This window comes from Lasioglossum baleicum, chromosome 19 (genome assembly GCF_051020765.1).
Source record: "Lasioglossum baleicum chromosome 19, iyLasBale1, whole genome shotgun sequence".
Classification (NCBI taxonomy): domain Eukaryota; kingdom Metazoa; phylum Arthropoda; class Insecta; order Hymenoptera; family Halictidae; genus Lasioglossum; species Lasioglossum baleicum.
This window is the reverse complement of record NC_134947.1, coordinates 4454806-4470809: the sequence shown is the minus strand read 5'-3', so window position 1 is coordinate 4470809 and position 16004 is coordinate 4454806. Positions and strand designations below refer to the sequence as shown.

Here is a 16004-nt window from a genome sequence, read left to right as displayed (position 1 = left end):
CTGCGAGTACGAGCAAACTGAGTAATTTAATAATATTCTCAATATTAACTCTCTCCTCGCCTTTGTCGAACATCGGTTTTTATTTTTTTTTTTTAACTACGACGCGCCAAACCACAAAAACTGATAAAATTCATGAACAATAACTATAACAATATATTGGCACTGTAAAAATATAAATGTTGTCACTGTAGAACTTCCATGTGAAATCTGCATTTTTTCGATTTTTTTGAGGTTTTTCATTTTTTACAAGCAGGATTTTCAATTTAAAAATCTGAAACAAATTGCAGAATATGTATTTGGGTCCTTGACATGTGTCAGATTTTTCTCAGAATTCTAAACATCATTAAATAGGAAAAATAGGCTAAAAACTGGTTTTTCTATTTTACCCCATAACTACCCTCCGGATCGAGATACAGGGTTGAAATTTTACTCAGTTAATTTCTTCTTGATGCCCTATCGAATGACCCATCGTCGATATAATTCGGCTCAAGGCCACTTTTACCCATCTTATCCATTCGAGTTTCTACTAGTAATCGGTAGGTTGCTGGTTCGAGACCCGCTTCCGACATTTTTTTTTTCTTCTTGAAATTGATACCTACCTCAACTTGAAGCCTTAAAATCTATTATTTGTAAGTTGTTTTTATTTTTGGATAAGGTGTAAGGAGTAAATAAGTATTTATTTGTGACCATATTATCCATCCGAGTTTCTACTAGTAATCGGTAGGTTGCTGGTTCGAGACCCGCTTCCGACATATTTTTTTTCTTCCTGAAATTGATACCTACCTCAATTTTAAGCCTTAAAATCTATTATTTGTAAGTTGTTTTTATTTTTGGATAAGGTGTAAGGAGTAAATAAGTATTTATTTGTGACCATCTTATCCATTCGAGTTTCTACTAGTAATCGGTAGGTTGCTGGTTCGAGACCCGCTTCCGACATTTTTTTTTTCTTCCTGAAATTGATACCTACCTCAATTTTAAGCCTTAAAATCTATTATTTGTAAGTTGTTTTTATTTTTGGATAAGGTGTAAGGAGTAAATAAGTATTTATTTGTGACCATCTTATCCATTCGAGTTTCTACTAGTAATCGGTAGGTTGCTGGTTCGAGACCCGCTTCCGACATTTTTTTTTTCTTCCTGAAATTGATACCTACCTCAATTTTAAGCCTTAAAATCTATTATTTGTAAGTTGTTTTTATTTTTGGATAAGGTGTAAGGAGTAAATAAGTATTTATTTGTGACCATCTTATCCATTCGAGTTTCTACTAGTAATCGGTAGGTTGCTGGTTCGAGACCCGCTTCCGACATTTTTTTTTTCTTCTTGAAATTGATACCTACCTCAATTTGAAGCCTTAAAATCTATTATTTGTAAGTTGTTTTTATTTTTGGATAAGGTGTAAGGAGTAAATAAGTATTTATTTGTGACCATCTTATCCATTCGAGTTTCTACTAGTAATCGGTAGGTTGCTGGTTCGAGACCTGCTTCCGACATTTTTTTTTCTTCTTGAAATTGATACCTACCTCAATTTGAAGCCTTAAAATCTATTATTTGTAAGTTGTTTTTATTTTTGGATAAGGTGTAAGGAGTAAATAAGTATTTATTTGTGACCATCTTATCCATTCGAGTTTCTACTAGTAATCGGTAGGTTGCTGGTTCGAGACCCGCTTCCGACATTTTTTTTTCTTCCTGAAATTGATACCTACCTCAATTTTAAGCCTTAAAATCTATTATTTGTAAGTTGTTTTTATTTTTGGATAAGGTGTAAGGAGTAAATAAGTATTTATTTGTGACCATGTTATCCATTCGAGTTTCTACTAGTAATCGGTAGGTTGCTGGTTCGAGACCCGCTTCCGACATTTTTTTTTTCTTCTTGAAATTGATACCTACCTCAATTTGAAGCCTTAAAATCTATTATTTGTAAGTTGTTTTTATTTTTGGATAAGGTGTAAGGAGTAAATAAGTATTTATTTGTGACCATCTTATCCATTCGAGTTTCTACTAGTAATCGGTAGGTTGCTGGTTCGAGACCTGCTTCCGACATTTTTTTTTCTTCTTGAAATTGATACCTACCTCAATTTTAAGCCTTAAAATCTATTATTTGTAAGTTGTTTTTATTTTTGGATAAGGTGTAAGGAGTAAATAAGTATTTATTTGTGACCATCTTATCCATTCGAGTTTCTACTAGTAATCGGTAGGTTGCTGGTTCGAGACCCGCTTCCGACATTTTTTTTTTTCTTCTTGAAATTGATACCTACCTCAATTTTAAGCCTTAAAATCTATTATTTTTAAGTTGTTTTTATTTTTGGATAAGGTGTAAGGAGTAAATAAGTATTAAGTGGGAGCTACGCGTGAGTCGAAAAATTGGGATCTGGCGGAGCGTCCGCAATGCCCTTCTTGCCCCGTTCCCGTCCCGCTAGTTTACACTCTTTCACTGGACAGTACCAAAAACTTTTTGTCGAAAAATGACGGTCGGGCGGAGATTCCTCGTTGTTATAAGAAACTATCGAACAAAGAATATTGTGCAAGTAAAAAAAGGAGGAGCATTATCCTTTCGTGTTCGTACGTCTTCGCCGTAGCAAATTTAGTCGGTCACGCAACGTCGCCGAGTGTTTTATCTTCTGTGATAAATAAAAAATCGATACGCCGCAATCTTCTCCCCATTTTCTACCGGCTTTGACTGATAGCGCGATGACTTGACCGTTTGCGTTAACAAAGACGTGGCTTCCCTTTATAATGCACGGAACCAGCTCGTAAAGTGGTCGAAACGAATTCAGGATATAGTATACTGCGGATCATTATGCAACTGAGATTCTTGGCAGCAATTGCAAATGGTGGCAGGTACAATAAATCAAAATGAATTTCTTGTCTAAAGAATTTTTACAAATTGATGCTGAAAATGGTACTTCCCTTGAATTTCTCTGATTTTTAAAAATTGTACGAATTTAGACAAACCCTTTCTACACATAATCAGGGACACTTGTACTTGAAGAAAGTGCCCAGGAATTGATTTTCTGCAATAAATCGTAACAATAGGAATGATAATTTGAAGTAGAAAATAATTGACAGTGTTGTATTGAGATTCCAACTCCATAAAATTTTGAAAAAGAAATAAATGTCCACGTACCTGCTGTATCTTAAAATGAATGGAAACGATTTTGATTTTTCTTGGAAATCCACAATCCAGTGATAACAATTATTCCAAGTTGTCGAGTATCTTGTTTGATGTTCTACGCAATTTATTTTTAATTCACCGATGAAATTTATCTCGCTTTCTGCGACTGAATTAGTTAAAGAGTCAGCCTATCGGAAAAGTCGCGACAGACTGGAACGAAGCAACTTGGTCGAAATACTCCTCTGGGCGTATAAAGCAGTATTAGACGTCGTAGCTTCCTCGTACAACTTCACAGCACCGGCCAGAGACCTTCAATCCCCTGGGAATTTACATGTGGTTGTGAGCCATTCAGCGAGACAAAGTGAATAAACAATGTTGCGAAATTATCTTAAGCAAGTTGCGATTCTGATTACGCCGCGCGGATTAATATCGGGGAACGCGCAGCAATTAAGCCGGAATCATGTTAACTGCCGCAGTATTTTCCTCTCCCTTCCTTCTTCCGCCTTTGTTCCCCAGATTTATTTTTGTTACCGCCCCGCGGAAATTATTACATTCTGCCCATTTCATTAATTATGAAACTACAGCCTCGTACATAGGGTATTTTCAGAAAATTTCCGCTTGCTTTTTCGCTGCAGATTTTTCATTTAAAGTACTGACATGTATATGCGAAATTGTCGATATTAGTCCGATCCAGATTAGTTCGATCCTAGAGGATCGAAACTTCGATCTGCATCCCCGCCGGGTACAAATCTACTCGATTACCTACCAAATACATCATAATTCGTAGGAGAAAGGTACCAATTTCGAGTCCGGTAAAGTAAAGTTTACCCACTTTTTGGATTCACTGTGTCTTAATCTCGTATTTTAGACAATAGTCGACCGTAGGCAAATAAAAGCTTCAAAATATCAATAAAGTATAGCCTGAATTTTGTAAATCGTGATGCACAACTGGTGAATTGGTGACACTGCAGAGCTCGATATAATTCGAGATGATAAAACAGCATTCTGTCGACCGAAGCATCATATCTGGAAAAATCGATTCCAGAATCAATCGAGCACACAGTGTATTTCAATGCAGCGCGTACCGGTGCATACATCGATACTGCATCGAGTCGTGTTGGCCGTTCGATGGAACTGATAGGTAATACCGGGAGTATGTACGACAATCCTGATTGTAATCACGATCTGACGTTGTATAGTGTACAGAAACGGAACCGTTTGTACTGAAATCCGTTACGTTTGTATCAATCAGATGCCGTGGCGTTCTACCGTTCTTCAACCGATTTTTCCCAATGACTAAAGACACTCCGTGCTTCGAACACGAGTCACTTTATCCTTTTTAATCTGTTCCCAACCACAGAATCTCTCTATCGCGATTTCTAGTACACCCTGTAGATGAAATACTTTGCACATGAAAGAGACCGAAAATTGATGAATCACTTCGGCAATATTTCTCACGTGTATAATGTACTTCTTGTTTTGTAATTAAAGTCTCCTCCATCAAACTTTCTTCAGCAGCCAGCTGCATTAGCTTTTCTTTATCACGGTATTTGTTTTAATTAATATTAACGTGCCTTTGATATTCTGGGCAATAGCTTTTCGAATAAAATCCCTTCGTTCTATCATACTGCTTTAGAATGCTTTAAATTTCAATTGTAAATATCTCAACAATTATCGATGATCTATAATGCTATATTTTCATAAACAGAACGAAATCTACCAGTATGTAAAGTTTCGAGAAAATCTGGGGCCCCATTTTTTCTTTCTTAAGATGCTTTTTAAATGTGAAAGTCGAATTTCTTTTGCAAGCAGAATCCAGGCTTCGTTCAAGCACATGTTGTAAAATAAACGTAGCCATACAAAAAATATAAATTTTCTTCCCCCTTCTACGACGTTTTTGGGGATGAAGACGTTTCAAAAGTCGCATCTCTCGTTCAGTTTTAATAAAATAACAGGGTGGGACGTGGACAGTAACTAATTTTGAACTGTCAGGGTGTAGGGCGCGTTATTTCTTTAGCTGTCGCTATACGTTAGCTGTCGGTGCTTTCATAAAGTTGGAGAGACAGCTGGTCAGCGTCGTTCACATGGTGAAAAAAGGAACACAATAATATAAGGTTAGGTATCGACGGCTGTCGCCGCGAATATTTATTATAAAACCATGAGTCACGTGGGACCCACCATCGATTTGTCTTTGCTCGCAAATTCGTACTGGGGAAACGATCCTAGCCGGGGTCTATCTATCAACGTTCTAGAAAAATGGAGGAAGGTGTTCCCGCGCCCGAACGACCGATGACACAGTCGAAAAATTGATAGCATCTTGTTAAATCGCTATTAAAGCTGTTCCGCACAAATTACCGCGTAGTTGTTCAACGATATTTTATATCGGCCAAGTCGAATGCTCGTCCCTGTACAGAGTGGCCGAATAATTGTCACCACCTTGAACATTTTCGTGTACAAATTATTCCCGTACACCTTTTAAAAACGAATAAATTTTTCAAAATTGGACTCAGCAGCTTAAGTTTTTTTTTCAGACGGGTTAGAAGGGTTAGTCTACTAGCAATTGCGACCAATAACAATTAAAAAATAAAATTATTTACACATTAGCTAGTAAACTAATCCTTCGAACGTCTGAAAAGAAACTCAAGCTGTTGGGTCCAATTTTGAAAAAGTAATTCGTTATTTTGATGCGTACGAATACTTTTTACACCGACTGTATGTCATTTCTTCATATTGTCATAAAATACGTGAATATTCAAGGTGGACATTGTTGATGGGGATTACACCGTATAGCTGTGCGTTGATTGAACCTTGTTTGCACCGATCGACATTTATACGTTAGCTCATTAATAATTACTTGAACTCCATCGGAAATATACCCACCCGATAATTAATATTCTTTTGCATATTCGACTCGTGCGGGTATTAATTATATTTCCTTATCGAGAACTGGTTAACGATTGTCGCTAATTGACGGAAGGAACATTTTTCTGATAAATTCAGTTGATCCATTTTATTATGGAAGAACTTCATTAGCTGGAGGAGCGACAGAAATGGGGCACTAATGAATTTAAAATTTGGAAAACTAAAATACAGTAATGTCTCTATCGACGAAAATATCCCCTTCATTGTAGTAGTCTGACCTCGGCTCGGGTATGTCGATGTGAACCACTACTAATGCGACGCGGAGAGTCGTCGGCACAGTTCAAAGGCCCGTGCGTCCTCACAATGTAACACCAATATTTAATCTCTTTTATTAGTATTTATTTTTTTATGAAACTTTCATCAATACATTCGTGGCATTTTTCTGATTAAAAAGAGACCAAACACGATATAATTTCAACTGTATTTAGTGGTTCAAATTGACGATGAACGTTTCGGGCGCAAGGAAGGATACCCCCGAGGCTTTTGCGTCGATAGAGACGTTACTGTATAGAGCATTTTATCCGTAAAAATAATATTTATTATTTCAATCCAATTGATTTAATTTGTCATCATAAATTCATTTCGTTAATTACACGTAGTATTGTGAGACTAGCATATGCGCCTCGCAAAGTATCTACTATCAATAGTGCTACTTAATTAATTAGAATTAGTTCCTCTACTACGAGTACTATTTTATCGAATTCAAATGATTATCATCGCATCCAGCATTCCCATATGCGCGATTTACGAATTTAGCATATTGTGCGAATTGAGCTGAGTGATCACGTGACGCGTAGGTAATCTACTTATGCTCCCAGGATTCGATCATATTCGGATCACCGACTTCGATGAACAATAATGGCGAATCGGTTACGCAATAGAAAATACGTTCTAAAACGATCCAATTCGAATGCGTCACTTATGGAGACTTGATTAATTGGAGTTTCACTCTGCTATAAATTGACAATCGAACGCAAGTGGCCACTGATCATTTTTCGAAAGTTTTGTACAAGTATTCCAGTGATTGGTGTCGACCAACGTTGGGACCGATGAACGCTAGACAAACCATTTCCACTAATCGAATACAATACATTAACTCCTAATTTATTTCCTCTCTCATTTCCATCTTGTTAATATCAATTACCAGCTATCCACTGTAATTCGCACGAAACTCTCGTTAACGTTGACTACCACGCTATAGAAGTACATGAAAGGTACGATTGTTTGTGTCGGTAAGGTAGAGGGACCGACATTGAAATGGTAAAAAATTTTTTCGAGTCGCGAAAAATCCTTCTGACGATCATCATTTTAGTCAAAAGGGAACCTGTTCCCAAAATTTCATCCAATTCTGACAACGGACGTAAACGGAAGCACAGCCTTTCATTCGTTTGTTATCTAATATATTTTTACTTTTTTAATATATTTATAGTCGATCAGCAATATCATTATAGATTTTTATGTTCGTCGATGACCACCGATCAGTTTACTTGCGAGGCATAAGAATATTGTACACCACAGAATGATTGAAAATCGTAGAAAATGTTGATTATCGACGTAACGGTTAAATGCAATTTCTGAGAAAATCGAAAGCTTAGAAGTGTGTAGCAGAGCGTGGGGCAGGTATAACCCGAGAACCGACTGGGAAAGAAGAGGAAATATAGTTCGCGCGCTAGAATTTCAACAATGAAAGCTTTCTTAAGAGTATGACGCGGGCGTTGTTGGGTCGGGGCGAGGAGGTGCTGGCTCGGGGAACGGTGAATGCTGGCACGGCTCGCGGCGACCAATAGAATCCAGTTATCCAAGTTCAAGCGTAGCTGGAAATTTGAAAGCGAAGAGCACAAAAGCGCCTTCAAAAATACGGCCCTGCAACGGGGGCGCTCGCGCGCGCGTCTGTGCGCCATGCTCTGCGCCCCGTGTACACCCGGACTCCATTGTTTCGCGTTCCGTTTCGAATTTCTTGAATCTCCGCGGCTGTTTCGACCGGCGAAATTTGCGTTCCCCGCCGAGATGGAGATCGATCCTGACCCCATTAAGTCACCATTGTCAGCGACGTGCTCCGCTGGACGGCGTAACTTTTCGTTGCGCATCCACCATTGTCCGCAACGATGCTACGGAAAAATACCGCCGCGGAAAATGCGGGCGTACCCGCGCTCCAACGACTGTCCTTCTCCGCAAGAAGATTGAATGTGTTCGTTTCTTCACCCTTAACCGCTGTACCCGGGCTTTCTCATGACCCCAATAAAATCTCTGCACACGATAACGTCCGATGCTGTATTCTACGATCACGTCGCTGTAATTTTACTAGATGCACGGGGTCTCGCTTAAGTGTGACCTCTAAACTTTAACCCTTCGTACTAGGAGGAATTTTAACTCGAAGATTAAACATTTCTACAATATCTCCATTGCTTAATATTTTCTAAATCTTCTGAATATGAAATTGGTAATCTTCTTACAATACAGTAAAAGTCATTTCCGTGCATTGTCGTCCACTTTCTAGAACTCGAGGATAGCCAGGGATAATATTGTAACATCTGGAACATCATGTAACGTCGACCATGCAGAGGCAAGCTGACAAGCCGTCGTCGTCCCCAAAGGGTTAATGCTTTTAAGGAATAATGGGTCATGGAAAGCCTTTAGATCAAGCCTAGCCAACTGATTGCTCACGAGCTGCCCAGGCCTGCTCCAGACGATCGTGATAATGGATTAATCGCTGCTTCCAACGTCACGAATCTCTCAAGCAGAAATATTGCAGGAAAAATTCGTTGATCTTCGGATACTGTGAACCCTCTTTTCTGCAGGTCATCCAGACAAGTTAGGTCGGAGGGATATATTTTTATATGATTCTCCTGCACCTTGTGTAAATTGACGAAGAAAGTTTTTATTTTGCATAAAGATCCACAGTCTAGTTCTGACGATTCCTGGCATTGATAGAGTCTGAAAAACTACAAGTGTCCGGCTTCGATTTTGATGATCTTTTGTGAGACGATGGTACATGGATCCCTAATGATGTCTGCAAAATATTAGGTGTAGTTACTCAATAGTTTCAAAGATATGAACAAATGAACTTTCACGCAACCTGGTTACACGGCTAATCATGGTACATCAACAAGGTACGAACTTCATTTGTTCATATCTTTGAAACTATTGAGCAACTACACCTAATATTTTGCTGACATCATTAGGGATCCATATACCATCGTCTCACAAGAAATTATCAAAATCGAAGTCGGACACATGGGGTCATTTCCTTGTGAGATTTTTATCTATTGGCTTGGCAAGAAAGTAATTTCGGCATTTTAAGGTTAAATGGATCCCAATTTTTTTATTTGAGCAGTGAACTTCACTGAATAACATTTCCCCTTTTTTCGATGATCTTTTGCAATAAAGGATAAATAAGAAAATATTTTATTGATTCAAGTTCATCGTTTGAACAAAGAAATTCGGTTTTATTTCACCTTGAAATACCGAAATTACTTTCTTGCCAACCCAATAAGTTAGATTCTAATGGTAAAATAGATTCCAATGGTAAATTAGTCATTTTCCTACCAAGAATTTTCGCGGATAATACCGGGGAGAAAATGGAAAGTTGAAAATTAAGGAGGATCCTGCACAAACCTCGCCGCTCGTCGACGCGTCGCCTCCGCCGTGAACGAGCAGTCTCGTCAAGCTCGCGTTTATTTAGGACATGGTCTCATCATGAAACGATAATATCACGGCCGACCAGGCGGCGATTAATGGAGCAATCTCGACTGTGACTGATGTTATACGCAATCGGGAAACAGCTTTCGGCTTTTCATCGGCTCCGGGACGCATACATCGCGCCACCAGAATTACCTGGCTTATACGGACCGTACAATCTATTCAACACCGAGAAATTTACTTTACGACTTATTGCTCGGTGTTTAGGGTATTATCTAACCGTGGATCTCTCGACTACCGTGTTATTTCGGTTCCTGTCGGGCACCGGTATTGCGATATGTTATTTATGAGTTGCCGCCCGCGAGTAATCCCCTGCTACCTTTTTTTCTCTGACGGAATCCTCGCCTTTCGGAGAATCGAATCCTTTGTCTGTGGGTTATCCTAGGTTCTTGTCTTAATCCTCCTGCGATCCTCGAGATCGCTTTATGTCAGTCACGTTGAACGTTCAGTCACTTTTCTCGAAATAGAAGTTTCTTGATTTTCTTCATTAAAGAAGATTCATTTAAATAATGTGTCACGTATAAAACAGGGCTTAAAACAATATTTACCAAATTGGCCGACAATGGATTGGTTAATTCTGTAAATAATTAAACAAATATCAGTGAGTTCATTCAAACTTGTCCAGAGATTCAGTTATAACTGGACTGTGGATCTTTTTTTTAAACTCTCATGCAATTCTTTCTCCAATAATTTTAACGAGCTGGAAATAATACAGTAACATTTTTAGTTTCTCCGAATGGTCTCACAGTTTTGCATTTCATCTAGTCATTTTTGCCAAAAATATCTGCTGTCCAATTATAATCGATTGTACCATTTCTGACTGCACAAGTGACACATCGTCCAAATTAGAACATGTCTAATTCATTTAACTAATACAATCTTTGAGATCCCCATTTGTTTCATATGCAAGAGAAGTTGTGCAAGGGTTCACATTTTACGTGAATTTTCAGCCTACGCAGTACGGAAATATTTATGAAAAGATTGTGCAGGTATCTGTTAGATTAGCTGTGACCTTGTGTGTGCGTGCGTGTGTGTGACAAGGTCCATCGCCCTTCAACTATTAGGCATTAATGGGGCTGCGAGGCCCTGGGCAGGTTTAATCATTAATCGGCGAATCAAGTCACGCTCGACCGCTTGATTAACCCGAATACAAGATCCGTAATAATTATTCTGTTTGTACTGTATTTTCAAAGAGCACCGGGCCCAAAATTAGAATTATGATGTATTTGGTATGTAATCCAGTAGATTTTGTACCCGTAGTAGTAGCATTTGAAGTTTCGATCCTCTAGGACCAATGGTTTAGGAGTTATGCTTGCTTAAAGTTGAGAATCTGCAGTGTTTTTGACAGGTAAGGGCGCTGTCGAAAATGCCGAAATTTAAGCAACCATAACTCCTGAACCATTGATCCTAGAGGATCGAAACTTCGATCTGCATCCGCTCCGAGAACAAATCTATTGGATCACATACCAAATACATCATAAATTCGTAGGAGAAAGGCACAAATTTTGAGTCCGGTGAAGTAAGGAGCAGCCGAGAATAATATCAACTAGGAAATTAGGTAAAAAGTTATGTACGTACATCTTAGAACCAAATGAATTCGAGGGGTCGTTTTATTTTCGCCGACGAAGGTTGAATAATTATGAATTAACGCGTCGGAGATAAATGATCACGCGAGATCGCGAAGTCTGCTAATTGCCGACACGTAAATGGAAGTGATTAAGCGGAAAGTTTTTCCATCGGGGACTCATAATCTTGTTCTTATTGATTTAAATGTAACTTCGTGAAGCAGAAATTGCTCTTTAAATCCGAGCCGGACGGAAAATACGAGTTCAACGTTCTAAAATTTCCGAGGGGGAAACGGGTGCCACTTCGAAGTTTATATTAAAGCCCCAGAAGTAGCTTACACGGTGACTGAAGTCACTGACACGTCGCCAGCGTTTTAACCTTTGAACTTTGATATAATTGAAAGAATCATCAAAATTTCATACTATGTACTTCGCCAACGAAATGATGCACATAAATGTCCATCAGATATACAATAACATATATTCTGACGAAGCTGAGAGCCTCTAACGAACGTTTCATTAATACGAATGACGCGCGACTGCTTTTGACGAAACAGTTTCACTTTTAACTCGCCCCATCCACGTTTAATAACTCGCGAATGCCAAGTTTCGTAACTCCCGCGCGAACTTAACAACAGCGACTGCACCGTTATTCAGTTAATTTCGTACAAAGCAGAATATGTAAGTTCAGACAGTTATTGCACTTTAAATCAGGCGAGATATTTCAGTTTCTTAAAGTGTCAGATTAACTAGCTTCCAGTTCCGTTGATTTTTCGCTTCCTGCTGGATTCTAAATGCGAAACGTCGTCTCCGACGAATCACGACCGGTTTTCCTTATTAATGTAAATATTTCAAGCTTGAGCGTAATATTAAAGCGACTGTGGGCTAGCTATTCACTCACTTTGTTTTCATTCTATTCTGCTGCGCACGTTCTCGTAATTCTCGTATATACAGTCGGCGGCAAAACTGAACCGGTTAAACCATTTTTCAGAAAATCAATATATGCATGTATACAATCGCCGACGAAAGCAGGAATACACCGTTGTACATCCAGTTGGGAGGATTACTTCACTAGTTAAACAAGTTATTCAAAAATTGGTCAAAGTGTTGGAGGAGAAGTGAAGATCACGATTTCTAAATTTTTTATTTATGGGGTTACGCCACCCTGAGGCGGCCGAAAAGACATCAAAGCTTATGAATTTTTTCTAGAACATTGTTCTTGAATTTTTCAGAAGTGGTCACTGGAAGAGTTGCTTGCAATTCCCCCCCGCCCCTAAAAACTTACATGATTTCTTAATTCAGATTTTTAATCAACCCAGAACGATATCATATACCACCTTTTTTTGGATATGTCTCAGTACCTGCAATTATTGTTCTCGAGAAAAAAATATAGTATTCCATTAAAAGAAAATTATTATTATTATTATTATTATTATGTTCCACCAATCCGATCACTTTGAAACTTTTCTGTATATTAGATAGGTAACAGAACATTGTTCTTGAATTTTTTGCAAGTGGTCACTCGAAGGGTTGCTTGCAATTCCCACCCCTAAAATATTACATGACATTTTTCTACCCTTAAGGGGTTATGCCACCTTTACGAATTTTTTTCTCCAAAAGTATGAACGCGACAATTTTTCTATTATGATATATGGTTAAAGCGTACATCGAAGGTTATTCTGTAAAAATTTCACAAAAAAATATTAAAAAATGGCCGAGTTATCCGTTTTCTTGCATGGCTCCTCTGTCAAAACGATTGCGATGCCCAGGGTTATCGGAAATTAAAAAACTCTTGATTTTCTTGTTCCTAGATAAAGTATCTATCGTATAGCATAGGAATTTTAAGAAAAAAAACCATTTTTGTACAAATGCGAGGAAAATGAAAATGAAAATTCAATTTTTACCGAAAAAATCAATATTTATACGACTGTTAGAAACAATTGGGATATCGTATCAAATAAAAATCCTATGCTACACGATAGATAATTTATCTAGGAACAAGAAAATCATGAGTTTTTTAATTTCGGATAACCCTAGGCATCGCAGAATCCGTGACACCGTCTGCACGTGTTTTGACCTGCGGAGCTATGCAAGAAAACGGATGACTCGGCCATTTTTAAATATTTTTTTGTGAAATTTTTACAGAATAACCTTCAATGTATGCCCTAACCATATATCGTAATAGAAAAATTGTCACATTCATACTTTCCGAGAAAAAAATTCGCAAACTTCGATGTCATTTCGGCCGCCTCAGGGTGCCACCCCTTATACTTATATTAAAAATGAAACATATATCTCGTGTATATTTAAGTTAGACATAAACAGATTGCGGTTCTTTGTGCAAAATAAAAATGTTCTGCTTTGATCGTGGGAAGCAGCAACGAAGTAAAAAAATTGATTTCATCCCTTAACTACTTTGTTACAATATCCTTCAATTTATCTAATTGGTTACTGTATTACATTTCACCCAGTCAATTTCTCCATAAATGCACAAAAGTTCGCAGTCTGGTTACAAAGTTTCACCGACATCGTAAACCTTCCGGAGGATAGATTTGATTGGCAAAATTTTTCTGTTCAGTGTATTTAGTGCTCCGAAGAATATTCTGTTGGAATAAGTAGAATATTCTGTTGGGGACGAGTCTCTGTCAACTTTCGTATGGCATTGCATTAAGTCGATTCGCCTTCGAAAAATCAAAATATGCTTTGCTGGAAATACGGGTGAGGGCACAGCCGTGTCTGCGAAAGTTCAATTGCACTTTCTCGAGCGTATTGCGGTATCTATATACCCGGCGGGGGAAAAAAAGTCAAATAAAATCGCAAGAAGTTAGTCGTTACCGAACCATGCAACATTTCCATCTGCTACTCGTACTTTCTTGTACTTTTTGCCCGGGAAAGACCTACAGTCCGTCCAAGTTATGAAAATTACTTTCCACAGTTGTCATGGGGGCGGAACATCGGTGAACTCGCCAACAGTAGGTCATGATTTCCAACTTTAAATTACCATTTCACTGTCGGGAATACTTGACAAAAGAGCGCGGGTAATTGCTCCCAATAAGCGTAGCTGTTTTGACAAGCCGTTCCCCAACGAAATTCCCGGGGAAATAAGATCAGACTGGAATGCAATGAGACTAGAACCGTAGGAGAAGTAAAGAACCGATATCCGGACAGGGAGGAACGATGATTAAGAGCCGCGATTTTAATCCACGGTGATTTGCGGTGATGATTGATTGATATTTAACATCGCTTCGGTGGCTTCATTAGCGGCAGGACTGAAACGGCTGCGACTAGCAAACCAACGAAATATTCATCCCCCGACGCGACGTCCGAAATGTCGGTCGGCTTCATTAGAGGCTCTTTACCGAAATAAAGATTCATTCGAATCATCCGCGGCGATTCAGCTGGAAATATTCCCGTTCAGATAAAGGGAACGGCATTCTTTTAACCGCGGATTCACCTAATTCACCGTTTCGACTTCTCGTTGCTCGACCATTAATGTTCCTATTCTCCGTTTGCCTTTTTGCAGGACGGCAATCGAGGAATCTGGAAATATTGAGCCAGATATCCGGCCACCATCATGGGACGCAGTATGCTTCGATGTCAGAGAGTTACAAGAACAGTGAGTCGTCTAGTTTTATTAAACTCGGGTGTGGGTGACAGGATTTTTTGGAAAAAAGAGCGAACCCCCCTTTCCTAATCTCCGTATTTGGTCAGGAGGGTGCTGATCGCCACACTAGGGGAATTTAGGGGATCACAGTTGTCCTCTTTTTTTTACGGAAGAGGTCAAAACGTTAGCGTTTACTTACTTGTGTAACTAAATTCCGCTGTAAAGAGGTTAACAAATTTAGACTGTCCATTGGTATGTAACGCCGCACCTCGAAATGGAAGATTGCTGTTACTCCCGTCTATAATGGAGAACCGATCGTTTAGCGGTGACCATAATCCAGCCGAAATCAGTGGCAAGAACCGCGAAATCTCGAGAGATTAACGTGATAGAAAGCTTGATCCACCGTTGTTGCCCTCACTGCGGATGTTGAAAATCACACACAGGCGCGCACGCTTGCGTGTAGACTCCAGTGTAGCGCTGGCATTATTGCTGTTGCTGTTGTTATTTCCGGTAAAAGCCGAAATAAACTAGGAAACGGCCGTGTTTTCACATTGCGTTAACGACCGCACCCGCTATATAGCCAGGGGGCAATGAAACGGACCGTTTCACGTGGCATCCCGTACACCAGCACCATTGTAAAGTAACTTCCCTCACGCCAGTTCTTGTCCACCGGCAACTTCGTCCTTCTTCGGCACAGTATCATCCGGCGGAAGCGAGACTTTACCGTCCCGTCGCATCCTCAGGATAACCATATTTAATTAATCCCCCGGAGACACGAGCCTGGAAACGATGCTCGATACTAAATTTTTACCGCCACGCTATCCAATAACCATTCATTGGTATCACCGGATATACAGTTTGTCCTGGTTATTATCAATGCCAAGAGATGATAAAATGAAAATTGTTTATCGTTAACGCCGCTGCTGCTCTACCCCACTGCTCTGCCGCTAATCAATTGATTATTATCGTACCGTCAGGGCCAGTTTCAATCAGGAAACGTTTTTTATTTCTGTTACAAAGCTAATCCTGAATATCTCATTTCCAATTTTCATTTAGATCTCTGAGTTCACTTTCAAATCAATTTTATTTTTAAACTGCAATTGA

General features: G+C 39.0%; 1 protein-coding gene across 9 annotated transcripts in view; it reads left to right on the top strand.

Moving 5' to 3' along the window:
- LOC143218390 (neurotrimin) overlaps positions 1-16004 on the top strand; it is a 378119-nt gene that overhangs the window by 182907 nt on the left and 179208 nt on the right. For 7 of the 9 annotated variants that reach the window (XM_076443537.1, XM_076443536.1, XM_076443533.1 and 4 more), the window contains one exon: positions 14820-14912. The exons of the other annotated variants lie outside the window; for them this stretch is intronic. In XM_076443537.1, the coding sequence (XP_076299652.1) occupies positions 14820-14912 (93 nt within the window). The remainder of the gene's footprint in view (positions 1-14819; positions 14913-16004) is intronic. 9 annotated transcript variants of the gene reach the window in all.